At 50.7% G+C, this 15,530-nt stretch overlaps 1 protein-coding gene across 1 annotated transcript in view; it reads left to right on the forward strand.

Moving 5' to 3' along the window:
• The window catches only part of LOC112110981 (fer-1-like protein 4), a 98,862-nt gene that overhangs the window by 52,213 nt on the left and 31,119 nt on the right, over positions 1–15,530 (forward strand). The window contains exons 20-28 of the mRNA XM_029912610.1: positions 1,641–1,793; positions 2,490–2,673; positions 3,541–3,665; positions 4,567–4,701; positions 7,772–7,945; positions 8,247–8,363; positions 10,193–10,354; positions 10,900–11,068; positions 12,165–12,268. Of these exons, the coding sequence (XP_029768470.1) occupies positions 1,641–1,793; positions 2,490–2,673; positions 3,541–3,665; positions 4,567–4,701; positions 7,772–7,945; positions 8,247–8,363; positions 10,193–10,354; positions 10,900–11,068; positions 12,165–12,268 (1,323 nt within the window). The remainder of the gene's footprint in view (positions 1–1,640; positions 1,794–2,489; positions 2,674–3,540; positions 3,666–4,566; positions 4,702–7,771; positions 7,946–8,246; positions 8,364–10,192; positions 10,355–10,899; positions 11,069–12,164; positions 12,269–15,530) is intronic.

Genomic DNA, 15,530 nt, shown 5'->3' on the forward strand with positions numbered 1-15,530 from the left:
CCCCCGTCTCTTGACTGCTCCCTCCAGAACCTCCCTGCCCCTTCTCTGACTCCCTGGCCTCCTTACTCTGCCGCTCAGGCCAGCGTGCGGGGGAGAAGGAGCAGGGGGAGGAGCTCCAGACTGCCGGTGCAAACGGCCGGCTGGTGATCTGCAAATGCAGGGAGGGAGCGATCTCTGCTGCAGGGGGAAGGAGGGGCTGTCTCTGGCTGTCGGAGCCCCATGTAAGTGGCACCATCCTGCCGGCCTCCCTGTTAGCCGCGCGTGCCCTGCATGGGGGGGGGGGAAGTCCGGACATTTAGAAATTCCCCCCGGACGCTATTTTTAGCTCTAAAATCCGGACATGTCCGGGGGAATCCGGACGAATGGTAACCCTAGTCCTGGGGGGCAGTTGGGGCAGGGGTCCTGGGAGGGGGTGATCAGGGGACAGGGAGCAGGGGGGTTGGATGGGTTGGGGTTTCTGTGGGGGGCAGTCGGAGGGAGTGGATGGGGGCAGGGTGGGGCTACCCTCCCTCCCCGTGGAGTGTCCTATTTTTTGAATGTTAAAACATGGAATCCCTACTCACAGTGCAACTCTCCATTCAAAGCAGGCTGCAGCATGAGGTCTCAGCTTCCTCACTCCCTCCCCCTCTTTCCTGTTGGTAGTGGCCAAGGGAATGCTGGGAAATGTAGTTCTTTCCCTGCTCCAGGGCTGGCTCTATAGGCAGGGAGCTAACCAAGGAACTACAGCTCCCAGGGCCCCCTGTTGGTTCTCAGCTCCCATGCTGGATCCCTGCCGCCCCTGCAAATGGGCTGCCCCAAGCATGTGCTTGCTTTGCTGGTGCCTAGAGCTGCCCCTGTTAGCGAGGGATGTTCAAGTTAGGGTGCTCCCTTCAGTCAGGGCAGGCTAAGTACCTGCCTGTTGCTCCTACAATAAGGACTACCCCTGCATTTTAACCCAAAACAGCCCAAACGGATCACTTTGGCAAAGCGGCTCTGACTGCTGAACACCTAGGCAGAGTGGATGTGTCTGTGCAATACCGTCTGCTCCTGAAGTCTTTTCTCCCAGTTCATCACTAGATGGCAGAGGAGAGCTCATCTGACCCTGGCTCACATTAATATAGACATGCCTTCCGTCAGAAACACCTGGGAGAAAAGATTCAACACCCCATTCATCTGAGGGCTCAGTCCACAGCTCTGGTCTTCCCAGGAGTCTGTCAGTGAGAACGGAGAAGGCTGGATATTCCAGATATTTTTAATGAAAAAACAAGCAGCAAAGCAAGAAATATACGACCCCATGCAAAAATCTTTGCAGGTCACCTTTAAAAACTGCCGGGAAATCAAATGCAAAAACTTAAATTAGGCTACACATTTTAAATGTCAAAGTGAAGTTCACTAATCAACATTATCTTTGTATCTTGTATATTGCACTTACTAAGAGAAATCAAATGTATTACGCAATCAAGATTTCCAAAAAATGTCACCTAAAGTTAGGCCCCTAAAGCCACAGTTAAGCTCCTCGTAAGTGACTTGATTTTCAAAAGTGCCAAGCACTCAGCAGGGTGGGAGTTTTGCCATTAACTTTGGTGGAAGCAGGATTGGATCATTTGTATTCCCTCATGGGGACATTCTCTCGGAGACTCTGCATTGTCAATCTCTTCCAGCCCCAGTGCACGCTCCCCGATGTCCTACTCTGGATGTTCAGCAATAATAAGCGAGTGGCATACACAAGAATTCCTGCACAAAATGTCCTCTACTCTGTAGTGGAAGAGGAGAAAGGCAAGGACTGTGCAAAGATCCAGACCGTCTTTTTAAAGGTAGAGTTTATGTGAAAAACCTAACCATATTCCTGCTTCTTTCACTCCATGTTGGTCTCCCTTCCTTCCCCAGCTCTAATTATTGGTTCTGTATCTGAGAAAGAATTTGTAAGACTAGTAAAAGCCAAGAAGTCTAATTGCATAGTGAGAATACTGCTCATTTCTATACCAGGTCCAAACAAGTGAGCTCCTGGACTGGGTAAAGACTAACTTGACTTCTCCTCTCACAGAGTGGTTGTTTTCATTTAGAAAAAAACCCAGCACAAAGCATTTGGAACATTTTGACATGGGAACATTTCATCATTTGCAGAACAGAATGTTTTTGTTTTTGTTTAGAAACTACTTCATTTCAAAATTTCTTTAATATTATAAAAAAGGTAAAATCAGAAGGAAATGTTTTGATTTTATGGAAACAAAATATTTTGATTTTGAAGCACTTTTTTTTTTTTAAATTTTGTTTCATGTGAAATTTTGAAAGTTTTGGTTTCCTTCTGGAACATAACATTTTTTTTGAGATTGTGGAATTTCCCAAGAAACAGAAAATTTGGTCCCCGCCCAGCTGCCCTTCATACCCACGTGTAAAGCTGCAGGCCCAGTGATGGTGCACTGCTAATCACCGGCGTGTGATATAGTCACTGCTGGTCTGATGGCCTGTGGGTCTGGATGGGAAGTGAAACTAACATTCTGCACTCCAAGGTCCCAGGGTCACGCACCGGAGAGATCTTTGCGAAACTAGAGATCTATATGTGGCTGGGGGTGACCAAGTACGTGAAGAACAGCACTACAGAACTGCCCGAGGAGTTCAAGCCTGTCTACGAGAGTGGCCAGCAGACAGCGCGGCTCCCATCGCACATGCCGCCCAGCCGGCTCAGCAGGGACGGTGAGCACAAGCTGCCCTGATTGCACTGGTTACTTTACAGTCCCACTGGAGGCTAAAGTGAAAACAAATGAGAGAGCGGTGAGCTGAGCGAGTCCTGTCTGGGCACCTGGATGTGGGCTTTGCCAAGAGCCTTTTTGGCTTGTGGGAACGTGTGTTTGCCACAGCAGCATTTAGAGTGCTGCCGTCTCCTTCTGTACGGATGGCATAGACCTGCTAGTGTGGAGGGCAGAGAGAGCACGGCACCTCAGCCTGCCATAGACAACCTGTGTCCCTAGGGCAGTGGTTCTCAACCTATTTGCCATTGTGGGCCTCATCCAATGTTACCTCTATGGCCCTGAGGATGTCACATGGGCCACAGCTGTGTGCTGATTGGGCCATAAGTGGCCCATGGGCTGCGAGTTGAGAACCACTGCTCTAGGGTTTAAAGTTCTGGCAGAATGTCACAGGGACCCCCCCCCAGTTAGAAAGGGACACTGACTTCATAAGCTACTGGAGAGTCACTGACTGGGCTCCGATTTCTAGGTTGTGTGACCTGCTCAAGATCTGTCCAGTAATTCATTGGCTTTGCTGTGATGCAGCTCTGAGGGGCTCATGTTCATTACAAATCACTCCAAAATTAACCCCCCAAAGACTTGTTGTCACTGGGGACAAAGAAATTAACCAAAAGTGGACTGCCTGGCCCAAGCCATGTTGATATACTGATCCAAAGCACTTCAGCAGACACCTGTAAAGGTGCTGTCCCCTGCCCTCCTCACCTCCGAGGGCCACCCCCTCTCCCTCTGGGTCTGCCTAGAAACTCTCTCCCAAGAGTGCTAAGGGCTACTCTGATCTCATAGCAGCCCAGTGATTTCTGCTTTTTCTTGCCAGACTTCAGTTACTTCCAGCTGCGAGCTCACTTGTACCAGGCTCGGGGGATCCTGCCTGCTGACGACAATGGCCTTTCAGACCCATTTGCAAGAGTGGTGTTTTCGACTCAGTGCCAGACCACCAGGGTAAGGTCTCTCTGGTCCCACTGCAGCCCATCTCCCTCACCTCAGGAAACTCACCTGTGGACCAAGTCAGTCACTGCTTGCAGTGTTGGAAGCTGGCATCACCGGAGGAGACTTGACTCCAGCTGTGGAGACATTTTCATGCCCTCTGAGTGTTGGGATTTTTCTCTGAGACTTTCCACACTCTGTTCCCAAGGAATTAGCTCAAATCCGGATTTGTCACTGAGGACTTTTTCTCGGCATACAGCAGTCCTGTGCTGAGAGGATGGGTGTAGGGGTTTGCCAAAGCACACAAAAATCAATCGGATTGTACACACATTCTAAACCAAAGTGACTCATGCACATTCCATGTTACATTGTATCACACTTTGTAATTGGGTTACTAATTTTGGTAACCAATCCCTGTACAGATCATGAACTGTCCGCAAGCTGCTAGTAAGCAAAGCTGTAGATTATCAGCCGTCATTCTTCTTACTCTTTCTTTATCTACTAGCAACATGCTATTTACAAGGCCACTTGTGAAGCTGTGGTTTGTCCACTGTTAATCTCTGTTTCCTTTCATTGTTCGTGCCAGGCCTGCACTGGGCAGTGTGAATATTTAAGGAATCTTTGGTGACAACAGTTGTATCTGAGGGAAACTGGCTAATGCCCAGATCAGCGCCCAGAATTCTCTCATCTCCTGCTCTTGAAGGCATTGGCCATGCACACACTGCACTGAGTGGTGTGCGCGTGTGGGTATTTGTGTGTGCTCCATAGTGCCTCTCACCCTGCTTTGGGGAAGGAATGTCTGCAGCCTCCCCCTCCCCCTTTCCACTGCTTCCTTAAAGGGCCATTGTAAGTATGAACTTGACTGAATTCAAGAGACTCTGCTGAGCTCTATTAACCCTGATCGCTCTCCACGCAGACCTTGGAGGAAACCCTGAGCCCGTTGTGGAATGAGCTACTTTTATATGATCAGCTGATTATTGATGGGAGGAGAGAGGATTTGAAGACCGAGACCCCAGTTGTTGTCATCAATATCTTTGACCATAATAAATTTGTAAGTATAACAGAATGACCCTGGCCCTCTATGTCCATAAGCTCAGTGTGTGCAGGAGTCTGGGGAAAGCTGAGGGAATATCTGTCCAGATACAGGACGTCACATGGACGACTGCACCAATTTGCTCTGCCTCCGCTCCTGTGATTGGATCTTACCTATACTGGCAGCTCAAAGCTGCAGAGAGGTTGGAGCTGCCAGGAGTGGCTCCCTGGGAAAGGCTTTGACAAGCTTTCTGTTGTCATTCTGCTCTGGTGGTGCCAAACAGTGGAGTCGTGTGTGTAATGAGGGAAGCCTGCCGAGCTGGCGCTGGCCTGGGGAAGTGAGGTGCTCTTAGGGGAGAGGATGGTTCACATGCAAACACTGAGCTGGATTCTGGTTTGCAGTCTGGAAAGCAGCCAGACCTGCCAAGCTGCGAAATCCACTGTGTGGCAGAGTTCTAAGTCAGTGCCCAGACAGGCCACTGCACTCCCCCAGCTCAGCCCATGCACAGGAGATGTGGCAGGGGCTTGCTGTGGTCCAGAGTCCCAAAGGCAGAAGTCAGAGCAGGTCTGTAACAGTTTTACCTCACCCAGTGTCAGCCCCGCGACTGCCTCAGCTTCCTCCTTCCTTAGTCAAACCACCTCATCTGGTGCTTTAAAGTTACTCCTCCATCAGGGGCCTGCTTTATTGACTGAACGAGAGCAGTTTAACTCCGAGCTAGACTCTCAGCCACCTGCCCCAGGCTCACCAGCTCACTAGGCCCAGCCTGGGTGCCACAGTCCATTTGGTTCCTCCAGGCTCATAATTCCCTTGGAAGGTTTTTGCTGTTGCAGCTCACTGCAGGTAGCTGTAGCCAGGCCTCTCCCTCTGGCTGGTAGGGACAGCCTCTTTCCCAGCCCTCAGCGACCCTTGTATCAGGTCCGGCCCAGGCCTTCCAGTTCCCAGCCCTGATCTCCCATCTCTGAGAGAACAGGCCTCCTCACACGTAGCCCTGCCCTGGCTACCATCACATGATCCCCGTCCGCCTGGCCCAAGCCCGAACCCATCACATGGGCACCCCACTTAGGGGGATCACTGGACACAGGTGGGGCTGATCCCAGCCCCCCTTACAGGCCCAGCCCTCCCTGTGACAAGCTCTGAGCATGCTCTAACCTGGGCTGCGGTGGGCTGATGCAGACCTGCCCTGCTATCTGGTTTGGTGCAGCCGAGAATCTGGGCTATTTTTCACTTACAGACCCAAGTGGAGGTGTTGCAGTCTATTCGTAACACACTGAATGTGACCATCAAACTGAACCACAGCATTATCATGCTAATATGTGTTTCCCACTATTCGTAGCTGTCTCCACTGGTGCCAAAGCCCAGCTGTCCCCACCCAGCTGCCAAAACCTCCTGGAGAGCTTGACGCAGTGCAGTTATGTGTCTTCACTACTGAGTGCAGCAGCACAATGAAAACTGAAAATGTGCAGGCCTTGTAAAATAAACTGAACTGAATATCAAATTCAATCATATCACAGTCCCCAAAAACTGTTAACATAATGGTGTTAGGGTTGCGAAGTCCAGCTCTTGAAAGCTAGGAAATGCCAGAACTGGCAACCTGCATTTTGATATGGTCTTTCATTACATGATCACCTGCTGTCTTTTTCACAGGACCTTTGCGTCATGCAGTGCACAGGATGGACAGTGCTCAGGGGATGAGTCGGGGTGTGTAGCAAAGGAGGCTGTTGTCTGTAGGCCTTGCCTCATTCACACTAGAAGTTGAAAGGTGTATAGGAATGAGGCAGTGGATTGTAGGAAGAAAGTCTGGTCATGTGGCTAAGGCTGTTGAATGGAGAATTGGATTCCATCCTTGTCTTTTCCACTGTCTCTGTGTGATGTTGGTAAAGTCACGACACCACAGTTTTGGCAGGTGGCCACTGTGTGTTCCTCGTTTTGAGGGTGTCCAGCTTGAGACACTTGAGGCTCGATATGCAGAGGTGCTGAGCACTCACAGCTGCAGCTGAACTCATTGGGGGAAGTGGATGCTCGGCACCTCTGGAAGTAAGGAAGTGTGGCTGAATGAATGAGCAAAGGGCTGGGCGTCAGGTTGCCCTGAGTTCTGGTCTTGGTTCTGCCACTGATTCTCTCTGTGGCCTTGGCAAGTCACTTTGTCTTCCTGGCTCAGTTTCCCAACTGTAAAATTGGCCACACACTGAATAATGAGGATAGAAAGAAACACTGAACAGGTTCCTGAGCACTGTCCAGCCTGTGCTCGGAACAGGACATGGGGCATGTGGAAAAAATAGCATGTGATCACATAACAAAAGCCTGTCTAATAATAATGCAAACACACAAGGGGACTGAATTATGGTGGCCAATTCTATCATTTCCTAACTTTTGAGGGCTGGACTTTGCAACTTAAATACCCTTAATTTAACATTTTTTGTATGTAATAATATACATAGATGCATGCATTGTCTTACACACACTGCTTTAATTCTCAATAGTAGTCATAGGTTTTATTATTTACAGACCACCCTAGATATACAGATAGTTTACAAGCAAGGAGACAAGGCCCATACTGTAAATAACTTGAAGTCTAACTCCGGTAGATACAGGGCATGCAATGATTGTTGAAATGCAGGAAGGCATGGCTGCATTGTCAGTGAGAGGAAGGAGTTTGTTGCCTTGTTCTGTATTGCACCCATTTCTGTGGTATCTGGTTACATTTTCCACAGTTCAGATTGGGCCATTAGCATTACACTTAAGAAGAGCCGATCCCTAAGCTCTCCTGAAGCCCTCACCTATAAAGATGAGAAGAGGAAGACTGGGCTGGTCAGCTAAGTGCCTAGGGTTTTATGGTTCTGTCAGTGGAAAGCCCAGGAAGGGAGGTGTAGTTTGATCCCGTTCTGAACGTGATCCCAGTACTGAGTGCCCTGTCATGGGCTCCCTGCAGCAGTGCATGGCGGTCAGCGACGGAGAGAGAGTCTTTCCGGTGACTTTGCAAAACGTACACCTGGTGGGGATTCAGCCCGTTCTGGCATGTTGTACTGGGGCCTGATACGCCGTGAGAATGCTGAGGCTGTATCCAATGGCGGCTCCTTCTTGTTTGTAGGGTTCTCCAGAATTTCTTGGCCGCGCCTTTGCTACTCCACAGGTGAAGCTGGTGGATGAACCATACTGCAAACCTGCCCTGCAGTTTTTTGACATTTACAAAGGAGCCAGAGCAGCAGGGGAATTAATTGCTACCTTTGAGCTGATCGAGCTGGATTACAGCGGCTACTTGGAGGTAACTGGCTTGTCTGGGGTAGCAGTGTGGTAAGGGGTGCATGGCAGCTCGTTCCAGCTGCTCCTGCTATCTCGACTTGGCAGATTAACACCTGGGGCATGATGCTGGGCTCCCTGCACTAGCCACATCCTCAAGCAGAGAGGAGCACTCCCATCGCGGGCGGGCCCCCAGTACCAATGGGCAGCAGTGAAGGAGGAGGACAAAGCTGGAGATGGGCGGGTAGGTGGGTGAGGGGATGTTGTAGGGCAGGAGAGACAAGCGCCTTAATTTCTGTGTGGCCTGGCCATTTCCATCTGTCCAGCCTTCAGTGCCCAAAGACGTGGAACCCAAGGAGCCAGACTTCCTGGAGGACCCCCATTCTGGACGCTTCATTATCCCAGAGGGAATCCGGCCCATCCTCAAAGAATTCCGCATAGAGGTGCCGTGGCTTTCAGTAGAGTTCTGAGCAGAGTGTCCTCTGACTGGTACCAATGCCGTGACTTTATGGCAGGGGGTTGGGGAAGGGACTGACACAGTGCCTGGGACTCAAACATGTCTGTGCTGCCTCCTCACACCAGGGACTGTTGCAGGCCAGAAGTGAGTGTGGCTTTGAACTGGGGCGACATCTACCCACCAGCCCTATCACATTTCAGGGTGCAATCCAGGCACCACCTGCACTGCAACCTGGGGTGCCTCACAATGCTTTGCTGCTGTATCTCCCACCCTGGGCCCATCACAAACAGCCAGAGAGCATGCAGGTCATGTCCTGAGTGTCTGCGATAGCAGCAGCCTGCCAGCAACACTCCACCAGCCTTGGTTTCCACTTGCTGGGTGACCCCAACACACTTCCAGTCCTGGACTTTCCCCAAATGTATGTTCTGCACTGTCCAGCCCTCTCCTCGGCAGTCCAGATATTGGAGGTCCCTTGAACCTTGTAAGGGGTCAGTGTACAACAGTTTGCTTCCTTAACTGCAGTTACCAAACAATTTAGTTTAAACACACTACTGGATTAGTTTTGATTAAAGAAGACTAGAACAAGTTTATTTAACTACACGGAGAGAGATTTTAAGTGAGTACAAGTATAAGGCATGGAAGTCAGAAATGTTTACAAAAGACATAAAGATAAAGCGCTTTCTAGTAACTAAAATTTAACAAATAGACTTGGTTCAAAGTGAAATCCTTACCACATGTTCCCAGCACGAGGGCTGGCCAAATTCTGAGGTCAGAACCGCTCCCAAAGTCCAAAGGCTGGTTCCTTGATCTTCCCAGGTGAAAGAGAGAGAGAGAGAGAAATCCTACCAGGGGTGTTTTTGCCCCTCCCTTCCATACTCCAGTCACCCTTTGCAATGCATTTTCCTGAGCATCACTAGATAACGTTCCTTCCAGCTGTGAGGATGGAGACACGGGGGTCTCATGGGGAAAGAGCTTCCATGTTGTTTGTTAAAATGCAGATCAATTTGTTCCTGCCCCCCTTCGCTGCCAAAGACTGGCCATGTGACCAGTGATGGTCAATCAGCTTTGACGACACCTAGCTAGAGGTGTCAGCTTGTCCTTTGTCTTCGAGAAACTTGTTAACTCCTCCCCAGGCTTGTCTGGTGAATGCATGTCAGTCACAACTTTAACTTTACGTCATGTTGCTATATGCGTTTCACTGGTTTATTATTGAACAGTGAGTTATTAGTTTTCAAATGCTATCTCACAAGGCGTATTTTGTACAAAGACAATCCCAGTGGTGTGTAGGGTGTGTATACAGGAGTGCGTTGGGTCACAAGCCCCCATTACATCCAGCATCTCACATGGAAAGTGTCCCATGCGGTTTGATTAACTCCCGATCAGACTGAACAGAGGAGCCTGGCTGTGAGACAGCGCATTGGCTTTCGCTCATCTGCCCCCAAAGTGCTCTGCTGAGTCTGCCCACCTCCACACCGGCACATTCATCTGCTGTTGATGAAGTTTCTAGTGTTTTCCTCCTGGGAGCATCTGGGTGGGTGAGGAGCAGCCCTCACTCCTCCTGTGTTGGAAAGAGGGGTCCGAGTGCCAGGGACGTGGGAAGGGTTAGCAATGGGGCGAGGAGCTGGTGGTGATGCTGGTTACCTGTGGGGGTGTGTCTGGCAGCTGGACAGGGTGTGGTGAGATGAGCACTGGGATTAGGTGGGTGGATTGGGGGTGATTGTCACTCTTGGGGGTGAGGGATTGGCGGCTGGGAAGGCGTGTGTGAAGAGTGCTGAGTGCCTAGACCAGCTGACGCGCTTGACTCCTGCTGTTCAGATCCTGTTCTGGGGCCTGCGAGACTTGAAGCGGGTGAACCTTTTTGAGGTAGATCAGCCCCAGGTGATCATTGAATGTGCTGGAAAGAAAGTGGAATCGGAAGTGGTCGTGTCATACAAAGAGAACCCCAACTTCAACGAGCTGGTCAAATACATCAACGTGGTAAGCAGGGAGCAGTGCTCACTGCCAGGGCCCGGGCTGCAATGCTGACTCCCCACCCCCGCTAGCTCTGGGGCAGGGGCTTAGCGAGGAGGGGAGAGGCAGAGTTTCCAAGGCCCGTGTTTCTGGAGAATGGGCACATACCTACAGACTGGGTTCAGCCCCAGCTGCGTTCCCCCGCCGGGGAACTGGGGCCCGTTAAAGACTAGCTGCTGATAGGAAAGAACGCTCCATGGCATGAATCCATTCAGCCAGCATCAGGGACTGCCTGCCAGCAGTATGTGCCAGGGGCTGCCTGCTGGCCAGGCATGGGCAGTGCTCTAGTTCAGAACTGAGGAGCTGGGTCCCAGCACTGACTGGCTCTGTCAGGATCTACCTGCATAGGGAGCATCAGGGCCGCTGTGCTAGGGGCTCACCCGGGTGCAGCTGGTTGGAGCGCAGCCCTTATCTGCCAGCTGGACACATGGGTGAGCTATAAGCCAGGCTCTGAGCTGTCTGCAGGACCCTCCCCTGCAGCCCTGGTGACAGTGTGAGAGGCTCTTTTGCAGGAGCTCCCGGAACAGGTGTACCTGCACCCACCCCTAAGCATCTTTGTGGTGGAGCAGCGAGCTTTTGGGCGCACCGTGCTGGTGGGGACCCACGTGGTGTCCCATATCATGAAATTCTCTCCCAGAGAGCTGGAGGAGCTGGAGGAGGGGCCAGAAAATCCACCCAAAGGTGAGTTTCCTGGTTTGAACTGTGCTACACACCCCCTCACATGGCAGGGTGGCACGGGGCTTTCCACTGCCAAGTGCTGCGGGGGGGAGAGGGACTGTCCCGGCATGCAGCACAACTAAGTGCAGCGTTTTCTGCAAGGCTGGCATGTCCCCATTGTCCCTCCCTCGCCGGGGCAGTGCAGCAGAGGTGCGATTAGACACCCCTCGGCTAACCCAGGCAGGGCAAGCTGGGGCGGAATTCAGGTCTGATGGTCTCCAGTGTCTTGCTGTGAGGCTGTGGACTCTCTGTGGTGCTGCATGAAGGGGCTGCTGACTGAATTCCTGGAGGGGTAACTCCTCACCCCCTCAGACAAGGCCATTAACCTGTGGTAGGGCTCAGCGAAGTCCCCTTTGGGGCTAGGGATCATGTGGTGGTGTGAAGCAGAGAGGCTTCCTCCTGTGCTCTCCGGCATCTCCCAGGCACACACACAACATGGAAGCTATTGAAACGAGAGGTATTCAGAAAAACCAGTGCCACACAGCTACTGGGGATGAAGTACAGCATGGGGTGGGGAGTCATGTCACGCAGAGTTACACGGTGCAGTGGGGGGTTATGCAGGCCCATGGGGGCAGGGTCACACAGGGTGACACGGTGCGGTGGGGGGTTATGCAGGCCTGTGGGGGCAGGGTCACGCAGGGTGACACGGTGCGGTGGGGGGTTATGCAGGCCTGTGGGGGCAGGTTCACGCAGGGTGACACGGTGCAGTGGGGGGGTCATGCAGGCCCGTGGCGGCAGGGTCATGCAGGGTGACATGGTGCAGTGGGGGTTATGCAGGCCCGTGGGGGCAGGGTCACGCAGGGTGACACAGTGCGGTGGAAGGCCCCTGCAGCTTCACGACGCCGCCTTTCTGGTGTAAAATTTCAGACTGAAAGTGGGTGGGGTAATGTAGGTAACTTGGGGATTACAGGAATGGCGTCCCTTGCAGTGAGGTGCACCTGAGAGGTACGTCTGTGCCCTTGGCTCAGCGGCCATTAATTGGTAATGAGACCTTGGAAGATTAAACAATGAATGAATGATCTTCCTGTTGGAATACATAGTCTCCATCTTTCTCACTCAGCACGGAAAGCCTCTGCTCGACCCAACATCTCCCAGACTGTGATCAACATTGGCCTGACTGCTAGCGACATGGGCAGCAAAGCAAACCCCCTGAATCTGGTGAAGGTGAGTGCGGTGTCATGTTGACAGTAACCTTCACGTTACTATTTGAATGGAAATGCTGCTTGCCCGAAGTACCCTCTCTGGCTTTGACTTGGATCCTATCCCTAGGTTGTACCCAAGAATAGTAACAGTTCAGAAGTGACAGTCACCTTCCCTGTTTCAGTGTCGCCTAGCAGATCATATGGCAGCATAATTCACTTTCTGGAATAAGCCTGATTTTGATTGACCGTTCCTCTAATTTCCTCAGCGCCCCCCCCCCCGTCATTTCTGTGTGAAATGGCACTTGTCTGCACTCTAGAGAGAGACTACGTGGGGAGGAGATGTTGAGGTTAATCCGATGAGGGGTTTCTGGGATATGAGACGTGGGAAAAATTAGTTGTATTTCACTTTCTGAAAAATTCTTCTAGTGTTTATAAAGTCGTAAATGCCATCTCATTAATGGCTAAGTCTGGAAACTTCTGAGCTGGTCATTCAGTTGCCCTGGATGAGAGTTACCGCAGACAAGCATGGGTGCAACATTTCAGAATAATTTCTGACAGATTTGTATACATCTGAGCACTCAGTCAGATTCCAGCAGAGTTTCTGAGCTTTCCTGGGTGTTATAAGAATTGGCTCAGAAGATGCAGCCTGTGGAAGCTATAAACTCCATCACCATTACCAGTCTGAATCCAGCAGGTCACAGGCTCCCATAGCTGAACTCGATTTCATCAAGCAGGCTAAATACTCCACTGTGGAGTGTTTTATTTGAAAATGTGATTTTCACTGACTCACATATTTCACTTCCCATCACACCGATAATTCTTGCAGAGTAAAGTTTCTGTATCAGAAGAGAATCTACACCATGTTCCTACATGTCAGATTAGAGATGCCAAACCAGCGCCCTCGAGCCAAACCCCTCTACATTCAGGTGCGAGGAGCGGCAGGGGCTTGCAATCTGAACTCAGTCAGATCCCAATCAGAATTGTACAGCTCTGGCCCATATCTAGTTAAGACTTAAATAACTTTTCACAAGCTTATCAGAATGTTAAAATAATGCCATTGGAAGGTTTTAATTATAATAAAACAAAAGCTGTTGGAAAACCTAGAAATTCAATGCTAAGATTCAGGTTGAAAAAGCAATCCATTGAAGTCAGGAAATTCATAGTTGGCTTCCACAAACAGCTTTTGCTATGACCCATATGAATAGCCACCTTCTGCCTATCCGCCAGCAGTCTCCCTGCCCCATCTCTTACAGCCATGCGGCACCATGACCTCTGTCACATTCCAATACAAACCATGGTGCCTGAACTACTGGAACTACTGGAATGACGTCAGGATTGGAGTTACATTGTTATTTATAGAGCACCAAAAGTAAACAAGGTGCTTTAGAGACAAGGGATTTTGGCCCTGCTTTGTACTGAAAATGTCATCAACTACCATACTGTAGAAATCCCCTTCATACACAGCCCTAGGACTCCAAACACAGACCCCCCTTTATTTCAACAAAAACTGCACTGACATGTATCCTCCATTCTGCCACATCCACCCTTCAAGCTGCATCTTGGGCTTGGCTCAGCTGGGAGAACGCATCCTGTTAGAACACACCTTGACTAACACAATGTGTCAGACTGTGTAGATTAGACTTGTGTGTCAAATTGTGTTAGCTGATTGTGGGTTACCAGTTAGTTAACCTTTGTTCTAACTAGATGGCTTTTCCCACTTTAGACAAGCCCCCTGACTGGCCCTTCCAAATATTTGTAACTCTCTGATGTGACTCAGTTGCTGCCCCCTAGTGAACAAGAGCACAGGGTCAGAGTTAAGGGTGTTTGGACAACTTTGCCATTGCATTTCCTGATTTTCACACTCTTGTTTCAGTAATGACAGCATCCCCGAAAACAAACATTCCTTCCATTGTAGAATTTCTAACCTTGCCGAGACTTTTGATCATAGTATTTGGAATCACTTCTAGGGCATCTCACTTCCAATGGGCTGGAGCAATCCAGACCAGTGAGGGGTTGTGTCACTGCCTGTCCTGGAACCCTGAATGCCTTAAAATGCTCGGCTGCTGTAGCTCCCTTGTTTGGATGCTCCCAGCCAGCATAAAAGCATGCTTTGAGTGTCTGCGTGACAAGTCATCCTGGACCAGCAGCTCTGACTCCAGTAGCCTGCTTGCTACACCACAGCCACACTCTGGCCACCACAAGCCTTGGTTACACCTGGCAAGGTGACCCCTACTCCCCCCGTCCTGAATTTTCCCCAAATCATGTGTTCTTCGAGTGATGGTTCCTATTGTATTCCACTGTGGGTTCTGCATGCGCAGCATGCCTCCAGAGTCGGTGAATTTGAAAGTAGTGTCTGTGGTCCATGTATGCACCCTGGCTCGCCTCGTGCTTCCAACTGAGGTGATAAATGGTGGGGTGGTCTGACCGCCTCTTCAGTTCCTTCTCAGCACCGCATGGTCTGGGTTGGAACCTCCAGTGTCCTCATCTCTGATGTCATTCTAAATAAACAGTTGTAAATCATTTTATTAATTCTTCTTCGAGTGATTACTCATGTTGATTCCAAGTAGGTGTGTGCGTGCCGCATGCACAGTCATTGGAAGGTTTTTCCCCTAGTGGTACCCATTGGGTCTACTATGGAGCCCCCTGGAGTGGCGCCTTCATGGAGGTGTATGTAGATCCCTGGCAACCTGCCACCTCTTCAGTTCCTTCTTATCGCCAGTGATGGTCGTTGGAGCAGCTTCTCTCTTGCGAACAGCAAGCAATCCCGTAGTGGACTTTCATTCAATGTTACCTGTAAATAGTTAAAATCTTATAGTCAGTTAGTGTAAATAGTTAGCTTAGATAAGTTTCAGTTGGGAGTCCCCCACCTATCTCGTTTCTCCTCCTGGGGACTGGGGCATGTCTCGGTCTCAGGGTTTCAAGCCGTGCGGGTCCTGCCTGAAGCCTATGCCAAAGGGAGACCCACACGACTCTGGTCTGAAGTGCCTGGGAGAGTCACACCAACCAGACAAGTGCAAAAACTGCAAAGGCTTCAGACCAAGGGCCAAAAAAGAGAGGGACTTTAGGCTGAAACTGCTCCTTATGGAGTCAGCCCTTTGTCCCCAGCCAGCCCAGGTGGCGTCCAACCCCAAGCCCGGCACTTTGGTGCGGAGTGCACCAGCCTTGGTAAGGGTCACTATGGTGCCAAGAAAGGACTCGGGCTCCAGGGGCCCCCAGCAGAAGGGCTCCAGAGACTTCCCCAGTGCCGAAGACCTCCTCCGGTGCAAGTGCCTGTCACCGCTCCC

This window comes from Terrapene carolina, unplaced genomic scaffold (genome assembly GCF_002925995.2).
Source record: "Terrapene carolina triunguis isolate 2854851 unplaced genomic scaffold, T_m_triunguis-2.0 Scaffold233, whole genome shotgun sequence".
NCBI lineage: Eukaryota > Metazoa > Chordata > Testudines > Emydidae > Terrapene > Terrapene triunguis.